At 44.7% G+C, this 18,359-nt stretch overlaps 1 protein-coding gene across 4 annotated transcripts in view; it reads right to left on the bottom strand.

Annotated features, from left to right (window-relative positions):
* Positions 1–18,359, bottom strand: part of GNB1 (G protein subunit beta 1) — a 91,932-nt gene that overhangs the window by 32,311 nt on the left and 41,262 nt on the right. For 2 of the 4 annotated variants that reach the window (XM_082404848.1, XM_082404851.1), the window contains exon 2: positions 9,895–9,943. The exons of 1 other annotated variant lie outside the window; for it this stretch is intronic. Coding sequence is in view for 1 of the 3 variants with exons in the window: in XM_082404851.1 (XP_082260977.1) it covers positions 9,895–9,933 (39 nt within the window). In the remaining 2 variants the exon portion in view is untranslated. Of the gene's footprint in view, positions 1–9,562; positions 9,775–9,894; positions 9,944–18,359 lie in introns of those variants that run through there. One more of the 4 variants, XM_082404850.1, reaches the window with a different exon arrangement.

The raw sequence follows: 18,359 nt of genomic DNA, 5'->3' as shown, positions 1-18,359 counted from the left end.
GAAATTCGCTGTAAAACAACCGAGGAGGGAAACAGGGGAGAGCACAGAAGAACAAGTTTGGTCGTGAGTTGGTAATTGCTTTAGTTTGGTGATGGAGTTCCTTATACTATTTTTTAACTTATTATGTATTTCAATTTTCCATTAGAATAGTTTCTGTTTAAATGTTAGAGACCTTGAATCTTGATTTAAAATCCAAATGTACAGAGAAAACCAGGAAAATCTGAATATCATCTGGGTATCTGATGACAAGGGGCTGCTGCTCTTTCATTCGGTGTCATAATGAAACTGAAGTCCTTAACCGTGAGAAATGCTTCTTACTTATGAGTGAAATGATATGATTTGGGGACTTCCTTTAAAACACTCTGATAGGAAGAAAGGAGATTAAACAAAACTAGCAGAATTCTGTTAGAGCTGGATGATTTCATAATATTCTGCCTGTAATCTACGTTTGAACATTCTCTTTATAAATTTTTTTAAAAGTCATTACTTCTTGGTATTGTTTGACTACATTACAAGTATGTATGAAATCTGTTCTATATCTCTTAGTTTTAAAAATACAGGAGCACAGAGATCTCACAAGCAGATCGTGTTGTATTTTGACATGGATCACGCTGCCACGTTAGCTGGTTGTCTGTGAGAAAGAGTCAATCCCCAAAACTCCCAAATTTGTCTAAACAACTGAATGGTTGACCATGGAGGCTGGTATGTTTCAAAAGTGACAAAAAATTAAGTTTTGATGAAACATTACATCAGCTTCTAAGAAGTAGCAGATATCAGAATATTCAATACAAAGTAAACCGTAACTAGTTTTTAATATGGGTGACCAGCTGGTAATGGAGTCTAAGAGAGGAGGCCTAGTTACACACAAAATTCCCGTCTGGCTCTGGATTAAAGTATCCAGCAAATTTTTACACGTTATTTTAAAACTGACATGTGTGTGTTACATTTTACTAGAATGCAATGATTTAAATAGTCTGTCCCCAACATCTAAGATACCTCACGAGATTTTCCTGTTTCTCAATTTTCTGATGCAAATTTTAAAAGAAAACTCACAGCCCCTCACTTAGTTAAGTGTTTACTGATAATGCACACATAAGACACTTTTACTTTTCACATTTTACATTTATGGACAATGTAGTATAATCGTCTTCTAAATTACTGTTTAACTCCAATTTAAGCATATCCCCTAAAGCACTAGGACAATGTAAAAAATGTAATCATTCTTACCAGAACTAAATTTATACAACGATCGTACATTAGTTCTGTAAATAGAAAAAAAAAAAGATACAAGATATAATCTATACATAAAGTGAATTTACTTATTAGCCTTACAAAGGTCTGATCACTACGAGGCCCCCAGCTGATGTTCTATAAGAGGGAAGAAGAGTCTCACTTCCGTTTACTACCTTTTGAAAATAAAGGTTCTTATACTTTTCAAATCACAACAGAACCTACACATAACTTCATAAAGTCACTGATAGCCAAACGCCACATACACTCAAACTGAATTTCTGGGAACCCATGTGTCATTCTAGGAAATCCATGCTAAACCCAGACATCACGGCAGTGGAAAAACCCCCAAGATGGTACCATGCTGGTGTCTTGTCTGATGCCCTGTGAATGGTTCCAACACCACTCCAGCACGTGCTTCCCTGATTTCCCAAGACCCAAAGCCAGTCCTTGAGTGAGTGGGGTCATAATAGGGTTAAATGCATCCAAAGGGATTTACTGCCTAACAAAAAATCAAATATGTACCGGGACTTCCCCAGTGGTCTAGTGGTTAGGACTTGGCACTTTCACTGCTGGGCTCGGGTTTGATCCCTGGTCGGGGAACTAAAATCCTCCAAGATGCGAGGCGCAGCCCAAAAAATAAAAAATAAAAATTTAAAAATTAACCATGTACCTGAGAACAACAGGAAAGTACTCCAGCCCCATGGACAGATTGCAGAGAGCACAAAAAGTAAAAAACACATTTTTTGTAAGCCAGCTCCATCCTCCCTCCACAGAGATGTGCCTCATCAAGCAGGTAGCGGTATCAATAGCAGAAAGCTCCGCAGTCTGCTCACCTAAACCCATCGCTCAGAAGGCATCAGTAGCAGAAAGCTCCGCAGTCTGCTCACCTGAACCCATCGCTCGGAAGGCATCAGTAGCAGAAAGCTCCGCAGTCTGCTCACCTGAACCCATCGCTCGGAAGGCATCAGTAGCAGAAAGCTCCGCAGTCTGCTCACCTGAACCCATCGCTCGGAAGGCATCAGTAGCAGAAAGCTCCGCAGTCTGCTCACCTGAACCCATCGCTCGGAAGGCATCAGTAGCAGAAAGCTCCGCAGTCTGCTCACCTGAACCCATCGCTCGGAAGGCATCAGTAGCAGAAAGCTCCGCAGTCTGCTCACCTGAACCCATCGCTCGGAAGGCATCAGTAGCAGAAAGCTCCGCAGTCTGCTCACCTGAACCCATCGCTCGGAAGGCACTGCTTAGTTTCACCGTCGTATGCAAACTATTTATGGTTGCTATGCAATGTCACATTTGAAAATTACTATAAAGAATTTACATTTCAGGGCTTCCCTGGTGGTGCAGTGGTTAAGAATCCACCTGCCAATGCAGGGGACACGGGTTCCAAGCCCTGGACCAGGAAGATCCCACATGCCGCGGAACAACTAAGCCCATGCGCCACAACTACTGAGCCTGCGCTCTAGAGCCCGCGAGCCACAACTACTGAGGCCCGCACACCTAGAGCCCGTGCTCTGCAACAAGAGAAGCCACCGCAATGAGAAGCCCGTGCACCGCAACGAAGAGCAGCCCCTGCTCGCCGCAACTAGAGAAAGCCCGCGCGCAACAACGAGGACCCGACGCAGCCAAAAATAAATAATAAATAGATAAATAAGTTTATATAAAAAAAGAATTTACATTTCAGAACACATTAAAACATCTGATAAGAAGTATGGTGCTGAAAGCAAAGCTGCAAACATACTGTTACTGTGCTGAATAATTTAAAACCCAGACTTATTTTATTTAAGCTATCATACGAATACTATTTCGTGCCTGTTAAGAAAAATTCTTGAACTAGAAGGGAACGTGAATCTCAGTCCACCTCACATTTCTAGCTAACAAAGCACCGGAGCAGGCCTAGAAGACCCAGGGGCCCTGGCAGCACGGACAGTGGGAGCCAAGGGAGCCCGAGCGGGCAGCGCTGCAGGGGGCGGGCGGGGGCCCAGGGAAGGCAGAGACCGCCTGCTGCCCAGCTCCGTGCTGCCCAGGGCCCACCTCTGCTGGCTGGCACCTGCCTAGGAGCAGCAGGAATGTGCTTTCCGTCCCCCACTCCATTCCCAGCATCTCCCAGCCCCGCCCAACACGCAGTCCCTGCCGCGTCTCTGCGTCTCCTCCACCATGAGCCGGGCGCAGCTCAGGCTCCCCTGCTTCCTTCGAGGCTGTGGGATTCTGTCTTCCCACCTGAAGGCAACAGCCAAGGTTTGTCCGTGATGTGAAAAGTGGGCCATGAGAGAGAAACCCCTACGGACAGGACGCATAACTACACCCTTGCTGACAGTGGGAGAGATGTCCTAAGCGACAGCCCAGGGAGCCGAGGTCTTGTTCTAGGTGAGCAGAGCTGCCTTAAGCTGCTCCTCTCAAAACCGTCAATTCAGACAGCCTACAGCTAGCATCTCCCCACAAAAGTTACGGAAAGTAAAAGCATGACTCATACTCATCAAAGTATATTAATTTCTTCTGAACATGTCTTGACTTTTGCAAAACAGCTCTGTGATTCTTCCGACACCCAACATCTCTGCTGAGCGGTTCTGCTGCAGGTAACGGGGCGGCCTGCCTGCGTTCCGACCAGGCGTGGCACCCAGGCCAAGTCCAGGAACTGGGGCCATTCTCCCTCTATCAGCAGTGCTCTTGGTTTCGCTCTACAAACCCCTTATTTGTCTTCCTCACCCCTGTCTACCGAGCATCTGCTGTGGACAAAAGACGCTGCGGCTCCATCCTCCGAGACCAGAGTCTAAACGAACGACAGACGAGGCCAACCTCACAAGCCGGCTCAGAAAAGTCTATAGGGTCTCACCACTTGGATTCCTGACTGCTTCAAAATCACATAAAAGGTGATTCACAATCTACTCTGAGGTCATAGCTGACTTAGGACCCCTTGCCGTGTAATGTCACATGTGTCCTCACCACCCCCTAGGAGGAGGTTCAACCGATTGTCCACACAGTAAACAGGAGGAAAAGGAGTCACAACCTACCCGAGGTTCACAGTCACAAACGGCATTGGCCACGGTTCTGATTCAGGCCAGCTCCAGAGTTAACCATGCAGGCCCTCCAAGCAATCCCTAACTGGCTAGAAATCGTCAAGGGACCACAGGAAGAAATTTCACTCCCTTAATCACCTGCTCCCACACGTCATTCCAGGAGGACAAGCTCTCCGACAACGATGCAATGGAAGTTAACACCTGGACACGGCCTTCTGCCCCAGCCGGGGGGAGCACTGTTTTCTCCCTAATGGAGCTATCCCATCAGGGGCAAGAGATCTTAGGTTCTCCACTTCTAGAGGCAGCATCTTAAAACTGCTCTCCCCACCAAAAAAAAAATTTCTTTAATGTAAATTGGTGCAGTCACTATGGAAAACAGTATGGAGGTTCCTTACAAAACTAAAACTAGAGTTGCCGTACAATCCAGCAATCCCACTCCTGGGCATGTATCCGGAGAAAACTCTTAACTCAAAAAGATACATGCACCTCAACATTCATAGCAGCACTATTCACAATAGCCAAGACATGAAAGCAACCTAAGTGTTGCTTAGGAACACTTAGGAATGGATGAAGAAGATGTGGTACATATATACAATGGAATACTGCTCAGCCATAAAAAAGAACGAAATAATGCCATTTGCAGCAACATGGATGGACCTAGAGATTATCATACTAAGTGAAGTCAGACAGAGAAAGACAAGTATCATATGATATCACTTATATGTGGAATCTAAAATATGACACAAATGAGTTTATTTATGAAACAGAAACAGACTCACAGACATAGAAAAGAAACTTACGGTTACCAAAGGGGAAAGGGGATGAGGAGGGATATATCAGGAGTTTGGGATTAGCAGATGCAAACTACTATATATAAAACAGGTAAACAACAAAGACCTACTGTATAGCACAGGGAACTATATTCAATATTCTGTAATAAACCATAATGGAAAAGAATATGAAAACGAATATGTATATGTAACTGAATCACTTGCTGTACACCAGAAACTAACATAACATTGTAAATCAACTGTATTACAATTAAAAAAAATTAAAACTGCTTGGACCATTAGTTCGAAAGTTGAATGCCATCAGTTCAGGTGAGCTGCGATTCAGGTTTATGAGTTGCCAGGTGTCACCTCCAGCCCCCAGGCTCATAGGACCCAGTGCCTAGCTCATCTCAGCTCCTACCCATCTCCTCCAATCAGCTCATCGCTCTAAGCAGGCGCTGTCCGATACAACGGGAGCCACATGTGGAATTCTTAATTTTCCATCAGCCATATTATAAAAGTAAAAAGAAACATGGTTACATTAATTTTAATAATATATTTATTTAATCCAACCAAAAACGTTATTTCAACATGTAATCGATACAGAACAATTGTAAGTAGGCTATTTTGCACTCATTTGTCGCACTAAGTTTTCCTTGTTTTGTTTTTTTGGTGGAGCCATGCGGCATGCAGAATCTTCCCTGACCAGGGATCGAACCTGTGCTCCCTGACTTGGGAGTCCTAACCACTGGACCGCCAGGGAAGTCCACACTAAGTTTTTCAAGTGCAGGGTGTATTTATAGTTCAATTTGGGCGAGCCTCATTTCCAGCGCTCACCAGTCACATGTGGCTAGTGGCCACCAGCTATTGTAGTGGCCAGCACAGCACTGGGCCCTTCTCATCTCTTCACTCACACAGCAGGCACCCAACTAGAGGCTACCCGACCCACTTCAATATCCTCCTAAAAGAACAGGAACTAGGCTCTCCCCACATGGAACTAACCCGTTTCCCAGCTCAGACACTGAGCGAGATGAGGTGGTCTTCCCTGACCCCGGTATCACCTCCCCTACGTCGCCTTACAGATCAGCTCGCTCACCTACCGGATGCTGGCAATTAGGAGTGACAGCAGAAATCACAGTGGGAGGCGTGAGGTCCTTTGCAAGTGGCAGCTCAGGGAGTGGGATGGGAAGGCAGGGCTGAGCCAGTGCTGGACAGCAGGTGTGAGTTACCCTCACCCAGGTCGCCATTCCCTCTGGAGTCACAGGAAACGGCCAGTGACCCTTTCTCCTGAATCCTTCTGTGTGATGCACTGCAAAAACCCATCTGTTCTTCCGTCCTGTTCTCCCGCTACAGCTGACCTTGCTTCCCAGGTCGAACACAGAGCCTAGTACATACCCCTTCAAACCCGTTGAGGCCACACAGGAAGTCCCACTTGAATGATTTCAGAGCCAAACTTCATACATAATTGATGCTATCCGAGAAGTGAATGGCACACACCCAGAAGGAAGGTCTAACTGGGAAAGGTGGCAGGGACTGGACATCAACTGCACACGACAGAGGCACCTCTGAGAGGCTGTAACCCTCAAGTTTGGGGGAAACTCTGCTCTCAGCCGTGCCTCCTGCACTCCAGTATGCAGATGTAATCTTTCTTTTACACTCACTTCCTGCAAACTACGACGAGCGCTACTGGGTCTCCCACGTGCCTCTGCACGTCCAGCCGGCCTGCGCAGGACCGGCTGGCGGAGGCAATGTGGCTGCACCTGGCTGCGGGCCGCACTTCTGACTTCCAGACCCCACTCTCAGCCCCAGGTGGCCTCCACCGAGTTGACAACCTCTCTCTGCCTCTGAATTTTGGTCTGAAAGTGGAAACAGTAACACTACCTACCTCACATGCTATAAGGACTCAGTGAAAATCCACATAAGGTCCTTAAAACCTGACTGAACCACAGCAAATGCTCACTAAATCCAACTTGTTACAAAAGCAGTAATAGGGTTTTCCACTTGAAATGATTTAAGTAACAGAAAACTTCTCCCTCACCGGTCACTCTTCCGACCCAGTCAGTGGAACAGGCCCTCCGCACAAACGAAAAATAAGGGCAGCAGCAGCCACCAGGGTAACACAGGGGTTCAGCAGGTAGAGGCAGGGCCTGCTCCTACGCTAATTGCTCATTTAGCTTAAAAAATATCTTTATGGAAGGTAAATAACACAATAAACAATTACAATTTGATACACTCTGACATATTATACACCTATGAAACCACCACCTCAGTTAAGGTAATGGACACATCTACACCCCCAAAAGTCTCCTTGTGTCGCTCTGTAGCCCCACCCCCGACGCCCAGGCAACCACGAATGTGCTTTCTGTCACCACAGTAAGTTTGCATCTTCTAGAGCTTTATACACGTGGCACCATACAGCGTGTGCTTTTCTGTGGTCTGGCTTCGCGCCCTCAGCGTGGTCACTCTGACATGCATCCGTGCTGTTGCACGTCTTTACATGGACGTCTGCCCTCGTTTCTCTTGGGTAAGCATCTAGGAGTGGAAAGGCTGGATCATACACAGCAAGCAGACGTTTAACCTATTAAGAAACTGCTGGGGCTTCCCTGGTGGCGCAGTGGTTGAGAATCTGCCTGCCAACGCAGGGGACACGGGTTCGAGCCCTGGTCTGGGAAGATCCCACATGCCGCGGAGCAGCTGGGCCCGTGAGCCACAACTACTGAGCCTGCGCGTCCGGAGCCTGTGCTCCGCAACAAGAGAGGCCCGCAACCGCGATGAAGAGTGGCCCCCGCTCGCCACAACCAAAGAAAGCCCTCACACAGAAACGAAGACCCAACACAGCCAAAAATAAATAAATAAATAAATAAATAAATTTAATTTAATTAAAAAAAAAAAACAAAAAAAACTGCTGAACGGTTTTCAACACGGTTGCACCATTTTTCATGCCCATCATCAGTGCACGAGAGTCCAGCGCCTGCACACCCTCGGCAGCACGTGATATGGTCAGTCTTCTCCATTTTAGCCACTGTAATAGGTGGTTAGTGGTGTCTTGTGTGTGTTTTTTTTTTAAATAAATTTATTTATTTTATTTTTGGCTGCGTTGGGTCTTTGTTGCTGCACGCGGGCCCCTCTCTGGTTGCGGCGAGCAAGGGCCACTCTCTGCTGTGGTGCACAGGCTTCTCACTGTGGTGGCCTCTCCCGTTGGGAGCACGGGCTCTAGGCGCACGGGCTTCAGTAGTTGTGGCGCACGGGCTTAGCTGCTCTGCGGCATGTGGGATCCTCCCGGACCAGGGCTCAAACCCGTGTCCCCTGCACTGGCAGGCAGACTCCCAACCACTGAGCCACCAGAGAAGCCCCTTGACATGGACCATTTTTAAAGTCATTATTGAATTTTGTTACAATATTGCTTCTGTTTTGGTTTTTTGGCCACAAGGCATGTGGGATCTTAGCTCCCCAACCAGGGATCGAACCTGCACTCCCTGCATTGAAAGGCGAAGTCTTAACCGCTGGACAGCCAGGGAAGTCCCCTCGTTGTGGTTTTAATTTGCATTTCCCTGATGGCTAATGATTTTTCACGTGCTCATCTGCCATCTCTCTATATTCTCTGGTGAAGTCTCTGTTCAAATCACTTGCTTGTTTTTCGGGTTGTTGTTTTCTTAATATTGAATTTTAAGAGTTCTTTACTTATTCTGGACATAAGTTACCTAGAAGACATGTGATCTGCTAGTATTTTCTGCCAGTCTGTGTCTTGTCTTTTCATTCTCTTAACAGTGTCTTTGAAGGAGGAGATATTTTTAAATTTGATGAAGTCCAATTTATAAATGTTCTCTTTAATGAACTGTGTCTTTGATGTCATTAAGAAATCCTTGCCTAACCCAAAGTCTCAACGATTTTCTGTTTTCTTTTAGATGTTTTCTAGTGTTAGGTTGTGTCTGATTCATTTTGAGTTAATTTTTGTCCATGGAGTCAAGTTTACCTTTTACATATGGATATCCAACTGTTCAAGCACCTAATTCATTCATTTTAGTTTTGTTTTTTAATTTAAAATTATTTCAGGGACTTCCCTGGTGGCGCAGTGGTTAGGAAGCCGCCTGTCAATGCAGGGGACATGGGTTCGAGCCCTGGTCTGGGAAGATCCCACATGCCGTGGAGCAACTAAGCCCGTGTGCCACAACTACTGAGCCTGTGCTCTCTAGCCCGCGAGCTACAACTACTGAGCCCGCGAGCCACAACTACTGAAGCCCATGTGCCTAGAGCCCGTGCTCTGCAACAGGAGAAGCCACCGCAATGAGAAGCCCACGCACCGCAACAAAGAGTAGCCCCTGCTCGCTGCAACTAGAGAAAGCCCGGGTGCAGCAACGAAGACCCAACGCAGCCAAAAAATAAATAAATTTTTAATAAATAAATAAATAATTTCAACTTACAAAGAGTTGCAAGAATAATACAAAGAACTGGATACCCTTGCCCAGATTCACCGCCAACACTGTGACATTTATTGCCCCCATTTCATAAAAACATATTGGAATTTTTTTCTGAATTGTGTGGCCTCACCTTTATCTGTATCATCTGCTGATATTCCAACCAAGATTTGATTTGCAAAAGGGGCTCTTCTGCTTTCTACTGAAAGAAGTTGGAGAAACACTGCTCTTGTCCAGAATGTGGACCATCATCTCTGGGACCTTAACCCTTCATGCTGAACACTGGATGAAGACTTTGAAAAGAAAACCCTTCTCTGGATCAATTTGTTTGAAAACAACTTTGAGCTTAAAAATGAGAGATGGGCAAAACTGTAACAAAAACCAGGTTCTTAAAAAAAAGAAACCCTGAAGAAATTTAAATATTGTACTTTAAAAACTGGTAAGAATCAATTACGTCAAAATTACCTTAATTCCGAAGTGCTTCCGGTCTGGTCTCCAAAACATGTAAAATTGTCTGCAACAGAGAAAAGGCTGTATTTGCATTGATTCAGGTTGTGAGGCACAATATTCCATACATTTTAAGAAGCACATAATTCCGCCCCTTCCCCATCACCATTTCTTGCCCCCAAATCACTTTACTTATTAGTACTTTGTATTAACTTAGTGGTAAGTTTTTCGGTGTGGAAAAGAAGAAATCTGATCTCAATTTCTTTAAAAAAAAAGAAAAATCCTTAGAAATGCCTCAGGGAAAATACCTTGAATTAAACTGAAAAGCATCAGGGGGAAGGGGTGTTTAGAATCCTGTTACTACAAAAATTGTAGTAACAGCAACAGAAAAAAACACTGCAATTCAAGAAGCTTCTAAGAGTAACCTTCCCCAGACTTTCCCGTCTGGCCCGCAGAGGATCTCATGTGAATGTCAAAGAAGCCACGGGCTGACTGTTCCCTAAGTGCAGGTAAGTCAACCTGGGCACATCTCCAGCCCATTCCTCTGGCCCAGTCCAGCTGCTGCGGTGCCGTCCAAAGATGTGGCCCTGGGTGTCCAGGAGGCCAGAGCAGCAGACACAGCAACAAGCCTCTGGACTTGCCTCTCATCACACTGCAGCCAGTGCGAAAAAATATTTACTTCTAGATTTCTTCTGAAATACCTGCTTGTTCTTTCCCAGAAACTAAATTTCAATACACTTAAAGATGTTCTGGGTAATCTCTCCAAAATACTCTGTGAAAAGGCCGCTTTTGGACATTTCACAGGTTACCTCTTGTCTATTGATCAATTCTCTATTACGTTTACAAACTCAGTGCATGCCTCTAACCTGGGGGTCAGGAGAGGCATCAACAAGCTGACGTCCCCCAGTTGAACTATGAATTCTAAGGCATTTATTTATAACAAAATAGTTTTGTTTTCGAATTATGCTCGAATGCTGCTTATGTTATAAGCAACCACATACTTTTCTGGCAGTAGAAGTGGGCATGGAAGAAAACAGTGTGGTGGTTCCTCAAAAAGTTAAACACAGAATCACCATACAACCCAGCAATTCTACTTGTAGGTATACATCCAAAAGAACTGAAAACAGGTATTCAATACATGTACACATATGTTCACAGAAGCACTATTCACAACAGCCGAAAGGTGGCAACAGCCCAAATGTCCATCAACAGATGAATGCATAAACAAAATGTGGTACACCCACACAATGGAATCTTATTCATCCATAAAAAGGAATGAAGTACTGATACACGTACAACGTGGATGGTCCTTGAAAACATTACACTACGTGAAGAAGCCAGACACAAAAGGTCACATATTGTATGATTCTGTTTATGTGACATATCCAGAACACGCAAATCCACGGAGACAGAATGCAGTAGCTGCCAGGGGCTCTGTGTGCGATGGACAACTGCTCGACGGATACAGGGATCCTTCTGGGGTGACAAAAATGTTTTGGAATTAGGTAGAGGTAGTGGCTGCACAACACTGTGAATTACTAAAATGCCACTGAATTGTTCACTTTAAAATGGTTTTGTTATATGAATTTTACCTCGGGGTGGGGGGAGGAGTAAGTGCTGTTAAAGGTACTTGAAAAAACCAAACCAAACCAAACCAGTGGGTGTGGAAGAAGTTGGAGACAGAGGCAAACTATGGCTCTCGCCCCCATGAACCCTCTGAGCCGGGCTCCCAGGAGTGCACACCCAAGGCTTCAGGAAGCCATGAAACTGAGAGCTGGGGAGTCTCAACCTGGGCACAACTGATGGGTTTTTTTTACATTTATTAATTAATTTATTTGTTTATTTATTAATTATTTTCGGCTGCATTGGGTCTTCGTTGCTGCGCACGGTCCTTCTCTAGTTGCAGTGACCGGGGGCTACTCTTCGTTGCGGTGCGCGGGCTTCTCACTGCGGTGGCTTCTCTTGTTGTGGAACACAGGCTCTAGGCGCGCGGGCTTCAGTAGTTGTGGCACACGGGCTCAGCAGTTGTGGCACGCGGGCTCTAGACCGCAGGCTCAGTAGTTGTGGCGCACGGGCTTAGTTGCTCTGCAGCATGTGGGATCTTCCCGGACCATGGCTTGAACCCATGTCCCCTGCATTGGCAGGCGGATTCTTAACCACTGTGCCACCAGGGAAGCCCCACAACTGACATTTTAGATTGGCTTGTTCTCTGTGGTGGGGGCCGTCCTGTCTTCTGTAGGATATTCAGCAGCTGGCCGGCCTCAGCATCCCCTTCCCCAGCTGTGACAACCCCAAATTTCCAGACACCACTAGATGTCCCATGGGGAGAGCAATACTAGCCCCAGGTGAGAGCCACTCCTTTAAGGAAACTGTCACAATCACCCCGATCTCCAAATGTAAGTCCTTTCACGTATTTTCCACATCAAGAGACAGACAGAAGAAAGTAAAATAGAAAAATGTATCATCGTTTGCTCTAATTCAAAGGCCTAGATTGCCTTGTGGCTCAAGGCATGAAACAAAGTTCAAGCTCCCTATTCTTTGGAAGAGAAGACAGGGAGCTAACTCCCAGAGAGCACTGACCCTCCAGCTCACAGAGGATGCTGAGAGCACCACCAAACCACCTCCCCCTGATTCACACGGACAGCTGTCTGGACTCATTTCTAGCTAAAAATAAGACCCAAGTGGGGGTCTTTTTCTGACTGCCCAGCCCACAGAACCCAGCATAGAGAACAAGACCACTGTCTTAGCAGCACACATTCGTGTGATCCTAAACTAGGGGTACCACTTTTACAGAAAATCAGAAAACCAGGGATTTAAAAAACCAAAGGCTACATTTTACAAAGCTACCACACCTACTAGAGGCAAAAGGTACAGTGGCAAGTGAGCCCCACCTTTAGACCCCTAAGGGCTGAGCACACTAGACTAATGAGCCTGGCTGACGGGTTTCCAGGGCCCACAGGGGAGGGGGCAGCGCATGGCCAGACAGTCAGGAGAAAAGACGGTTCTCAGGCAGCAGGCTGGCAGGGAGGATGCTCCATGGTTACTCTGAAGCCCAGCCACGAGGGGTGCTGCTATAGAGTGGAAGTAAGGGGTGGCATGAGTACATGCTGAATTTTTCTCTATTTAATGTTCTTAGAAAGAGAAGTTGGAGGAAGATACAAACCTAAAATTCAAGAAAAAGGTACAACCGTTTATAGACCAATTTTTAGTCAAATTTTAAATATGTGAAATAAAATTCAAATCACAGATTTAACAGAGTAACAACTCTATCATGATTTTTATGAGCAAACCAAACACTTTTAATATTCCAAATAAACAATGCCTCGCCTACCCCGACACTGCTTTTAGACCATCTTCCTTTGGCTGGTGGCAGCCTCCTGGAAGGAGGGCATGAGCCCTGTATCCCTCCCTCTTATCCTCTCTCTGTACACGGTCTGCCTATGCAAACCCGTGCCGCACAAAGCTTCCAGACCACTCCCTCACAGAGGGAACAGACAGCCGCACACCACACCCTCCCTGCCCAGTACTGCTTCAGGCTGCCTCTGGCTGCACCTCAAACACTAGTCTTTGAAGTCTACCCAATACCTTGGCTTAATTTTAAGTGATTTATGGGTCAAATCCCTTGACCATCCATTCATTCAACAACTACTTCCATGCCTATAATGTGAGATAGTGTGCTAACGCTGAAAACACATGTCAACAACCAGGTATGTGAGCCACCTACATGGGTCTTACAGTCTAGTGGAGAAAGCATGAAAAATTATCTTATGAGGTACAGAGAGAAAAAAGAGAGAGGGACTGTACCAATACAAACTAAACTAATAAAAATCAAGAAGGGCTACTTTCTAGAGACCTCCAATTATAAAATAAGACATGGCATGTAATATACAGCATAAGGAATACGGTCAGTAATTATCGTGATAGTTTTTGTATGGGGACAGAGGGTTACTAGACTTATTGTGGGGATCATTTCATAACATACACAAGCGTCACACCACTGTGTACTGCACCTGAAACTAACGTAATATTGTACATCAACGTCCTTCGGTAAAAAGGAAAGGGCTAGTTTCACACAGAGCTGTGTGGTACGGGCACAGTTCTGGAAATGCACGCACAGGCCAGGACCCCGAGGTTCAGAGAGCAGAGCGCTGAAGCAGGTGTGCAGCTGACCCGACCCCGGCTCTGGGGTCAGAGGGAATGGGCCCTGCCCCCAGCCCAGAGAGGCCACTGCACAAAAGCTGGGGTGGACTCTGAGCCCTTCTCAGTGGCCAGGGGCACCACAGTCCGCTCAAGGCGCTCAAGAGCCAAGGCAGTTCTATTCCCAAGATTTTTTTTTTTTTTTTGGCTGTGTTGGGTCTTGGTTGCTGCGTGTGGGCTTTTCTCTAGTTGCGGTGAGCGGGGGCTACTCTTCGTTGCGGTGCGTGGGCTTCTCATTGCGGTGGCTTCTCTTGTTGCGGAGCACAGGCTCTAGGCGCATGGTCTTCAGTAGTTATGGCACGCGGGCTCTGCAGTTGTGGCACACGGGCTTAGTTGCTCCGCGGCATGTGGGATCTTTCCCGCACCAGGGATCGAACACGTGTCCCCGGCGTTGGCAAGCGGATTCGTAACCACTGCGCCACCAGGGAAGCCATGTTCCCAGGATTTTATTAGGCTAATATCCTTAGAGCAGATTTTAAAAGATGGAATTATTATATGTCAAAGATTAGGCACTTTAAGGCTCCTGATAAGATCAACTGAGCCTATGTTTTGATTCAGTACAGTTGTTAATTTAGCAATATTAAATCTCTCTGTGATGAACTTCTTTGTACACACATAATCTAGTATCATGAAATTTTAAGTATCAAATACTAGCATTTGTATGAGTATTGTTATTCCAACATTTTTCAAAATCTAAAAACTGAGTCCTCTTGAGATATACCTAGAGAAGTCCTTTACTGGGGACATTAAAATTTCAAATCAAGCAAAGGTACACCTGTTGGGAATGATTCCTTCTATATCCATATAACCCCACACATATGCCCTGTTACTTATCTGTAATTCTGAGATCCGTAAACCCGGCCAGAACAGACATAAGGGCATTAACTAGCCTTTATCCTGTTCAGTGTGAACGGTCATACATTTTATCACAAGCTTTAAGGTGTCTGATTATAAGTCTTGCTGGGGGCACTGTGCATGTGCGATATACACACCACTTCATCTTTCTAAACCCTGAAAAAGGCTGAATTCTAGAACACATCCAGTCCTAAGAGTTTTGCATAAAGGACTGGGGGCTTGTAAGAGACAAAGTAAACTTCTCAGTTCTGAATAATTCTCTAGTACAAACCTGTCCTGAAGAGGCAGAATGTGAAATGATAATGTGAAGGAGGTCCCCTAGCCAAATTTAGGAATAAATCTGAGGGTAAAAAGGAATAATAATTATAACAGAATATATATTACTGAAAAAAAAATGAACACACAAGTACACAATAACACTCAAGTAATAAATAAAACAGAAAGAAACAAGAAGAAAGGTGAAGCGTTTCTTTAAAAGCTTTTCTACAAACAAATATAGAAGGAATGACAGGTTTAGGGCTCTGGAGTCGCCGCAGATGCAGGCAAAGACCACCCACCTGGGGGTGCTGAAATCAGTGGGTGAAAGTGTATGAAGTGACAAGGAAATCACAAGGACTAAAACTATCACTCACAGATTATTTCTTCACTGTAAAAAGGAAAAGTTATTACAATTAAGAAATCTGGGGACTTCCCTGGTGGCGCAGTGGTTAAGAATCCGTCTGTCAACGCAGGGGACACGTGTTCGATCCCTGGTCCAGGAAAGATCCCACATGCTGCGGAGCAACTAAGCCCGTGCGCCACAACTACTGAGCCTGCGCTCTAGAGCTCACGAGCCACAACTACTGAGCCTGCACTCTACAGCCTGCGAGCCACAACTACTACCCGCTCGCATAGAGCCCGTGCTCCGCAACAAGAGAAGCCACCGCAATGAGAAGCCCGTGCACCGCAACGAAGAGTAGCCCCAGCTCGCCGCAACTAGAGAAAGCCCGCGCGCAGCAACGAAGACCCAACACAGCCAAAAATAAATAAATAAATAGATAGATAGATAGATAGATAGATAGATAGAAAAGAAAAGAAATCTGGTGTCATCACCTTAATCAAGTGATTAAATGTAGTATTACCAATAATGGAACAAACCAAGATTAGGGATCTCATGATATGATAAGATGAGAAGTACAGGTCACCTATGGGGCACTTTTGCCAAAAGTATTTTGCCTGTATCCAATCATGAGGAAATAATTTGTAAAAATCCAGAATGTGAGACATTACAAGTAATTGACCTGAACTCTTCAAAACTGCCAATGTTAAGGACAGACAAAAAGGTGGGAAGACTGCTCAAGATGTAGTGACCCTCAGGAGACAAGATAACAAAATGTGCAACACATGAACTTGATTAAACCCTGAATTTGAATAAAGGGCATGAAGACATTCTGAAGAAAACTGAAGAAATCTAAATGTGGACTTGGATTAGGCATTAGTGAATCAATGTTAAGATTTGGGGTATAATGAAACTACTGTGGATATGTAAAAGAACATCCTTGTTCTTGGGACAGGCTGGAGTTGTAAAGAATAAAGTATCATGACACAACAATCAAATGCTTCACCAAAAAAGCAGAGACAGAGAAAGAAAATGTTACAAATTACCCAACCTGGGTGAAAGGTACAGAATGTTCACTGACCTATTCTTTCAACTTTCTGTAACTTCAAAAGTTATTCAAAATTAAAAGCTGGGGAAGGGAAATACTATGACCAACAGAGGGCAAATATAGATTTTAAAAATATGCCCTTGCAGTGATCAAATGAAAGATGGGATGACTTGAAGATAAAGTCAGAGAAAATAACTTATTTTATAACTATTTTTTTTGACTTTTCCACTGACCAATACAGTAAGAAAAAGCTTTAGTAGCTGGAAAACTTGGTACAACCTCAAGATTTAATGACTCAATCAATGCATTTTGATTTTTAAGAGTGTACTTTTAAAAAAAGATGAATTAATATTTAACTTTTAATTTTTCATATTTAATTAATTTTTATTCATTTTAACAGTGTTTTGTTATTTTTCTCAGGCTGGCTAGAGGTTTATCAATATGATTTTTTCAAAGGACCAATTTTCAGTTTCACTGATTTTTCCTACTGTGTTTCTGCTTTCAGTTTCACAAAATTCTGCTCATTGTCATTATTTTCTTCCTTGTGCTTGTTTTGAAATCAATGTGCTCTTCTTTTAGTTTCTTAAGGTAGAAGCTTAGATTAGTGAGACCTTTTCTGTTTTCTGTAGTAAGCATTTAATTCTACAGATTTCCCTATAAGCACTGCTTTCACTATGCCCCACAAATGTTGATATGTTTTTGTTTTCACTTTCATTCAAATTAAGGTTTTCAAGTTTCCCTTATGATGTCATCTTTAATTTTCAACTACCTGGGGACTTTCCAGACAGCATTCTGTTACTGTTCTCTAATTTAACTCCACTGCAATCACAGCTACTGTCTAGCCCCTGGCAGGTCCAACTGCTGGGTCCTCCTCAAGTCTGGCTTCCACTGATTCCTTTATCTCTTAACAACAGATCACTTTCTGTGTATCACATATAATTTTTCACTGTGCACCAGAGAAAAGCAACAGAAACCAAAGTAAACAGTATCTACGCCTACGGACGGGACACCCCTTCTTCTGTGGGGCCATCAGTACGGAAGATTAAGTCAATCTACTCTTCAGCTGAGTTGCACGCAGGTTTTGTAATCCTCAGCACGCCACAGCCTTCAGATTTCTTCAACAGTAAACTGCCTTCACCTTCACGACACTAGAATACTGTTCTCAAAAATTATTGGCCAAAGAAGAAATATACCCCTCTCAAACCTGCTGCAGGCCGGAAGTGAGGCAGAAAAGCAAGTCATCCAACTTCTGCTCAAAATTCAGATTCACATGAAGATGAAAACAAATGTGCAGGCTGCCTCAGTTTGAGGATGAGCCTTTGACTTTATTTTGGCAGAAAGGTGGGTGTTTGCTAAACTGAAAAAAAAAAAAAAAAAAAAACCCAACATACTGCGATAGAATATATAATAAGGACTCCCTCAAAGTTAACGTTCTGTCCCACACGGTACACATGGTCTTTGGCAGAGAACACACCTTGCCCCACAGCCACAAAGGCTCCCTTAACCCCGTTTCCCAGGAGGCTGGGGCTCTGCCTTGCTTCCACTCGTGTGTCGAGAGGTTCCTTAATGAATACCTTCAGGTGCTACATTGGATATTCTGTACAAAGCTTGGACTTGCCTGTAGAACACTGCCAGCCACATTCCCGGCATCAAACCACACAGTGATTCCATACAGTGACACGTCAAGAATCTCACGTCTGCACCACCTCCTTCTCATGCATTGTGAAAATGAAAGAACACACTGGGGCTGCAGTTTCCACCATCAAAGTCTGGGAACCAGCTCTG

Source organism: Balaenoptera borealis, assembly GCF_965194805.1.
Source record: "Balaenoptera borealis genome assembly, chromosome: 1".
NCBI lineage: Eukaryota > Metazoa > Chordata > Mammalia > Artiodactyla > Balaenopteridae > Balaenoptera > Balaenoptera borealis.
Note: the sequence above shows the minus strand (reverse complement) of the source record. Positions and strands in the feature narration are given on the sequence as shown.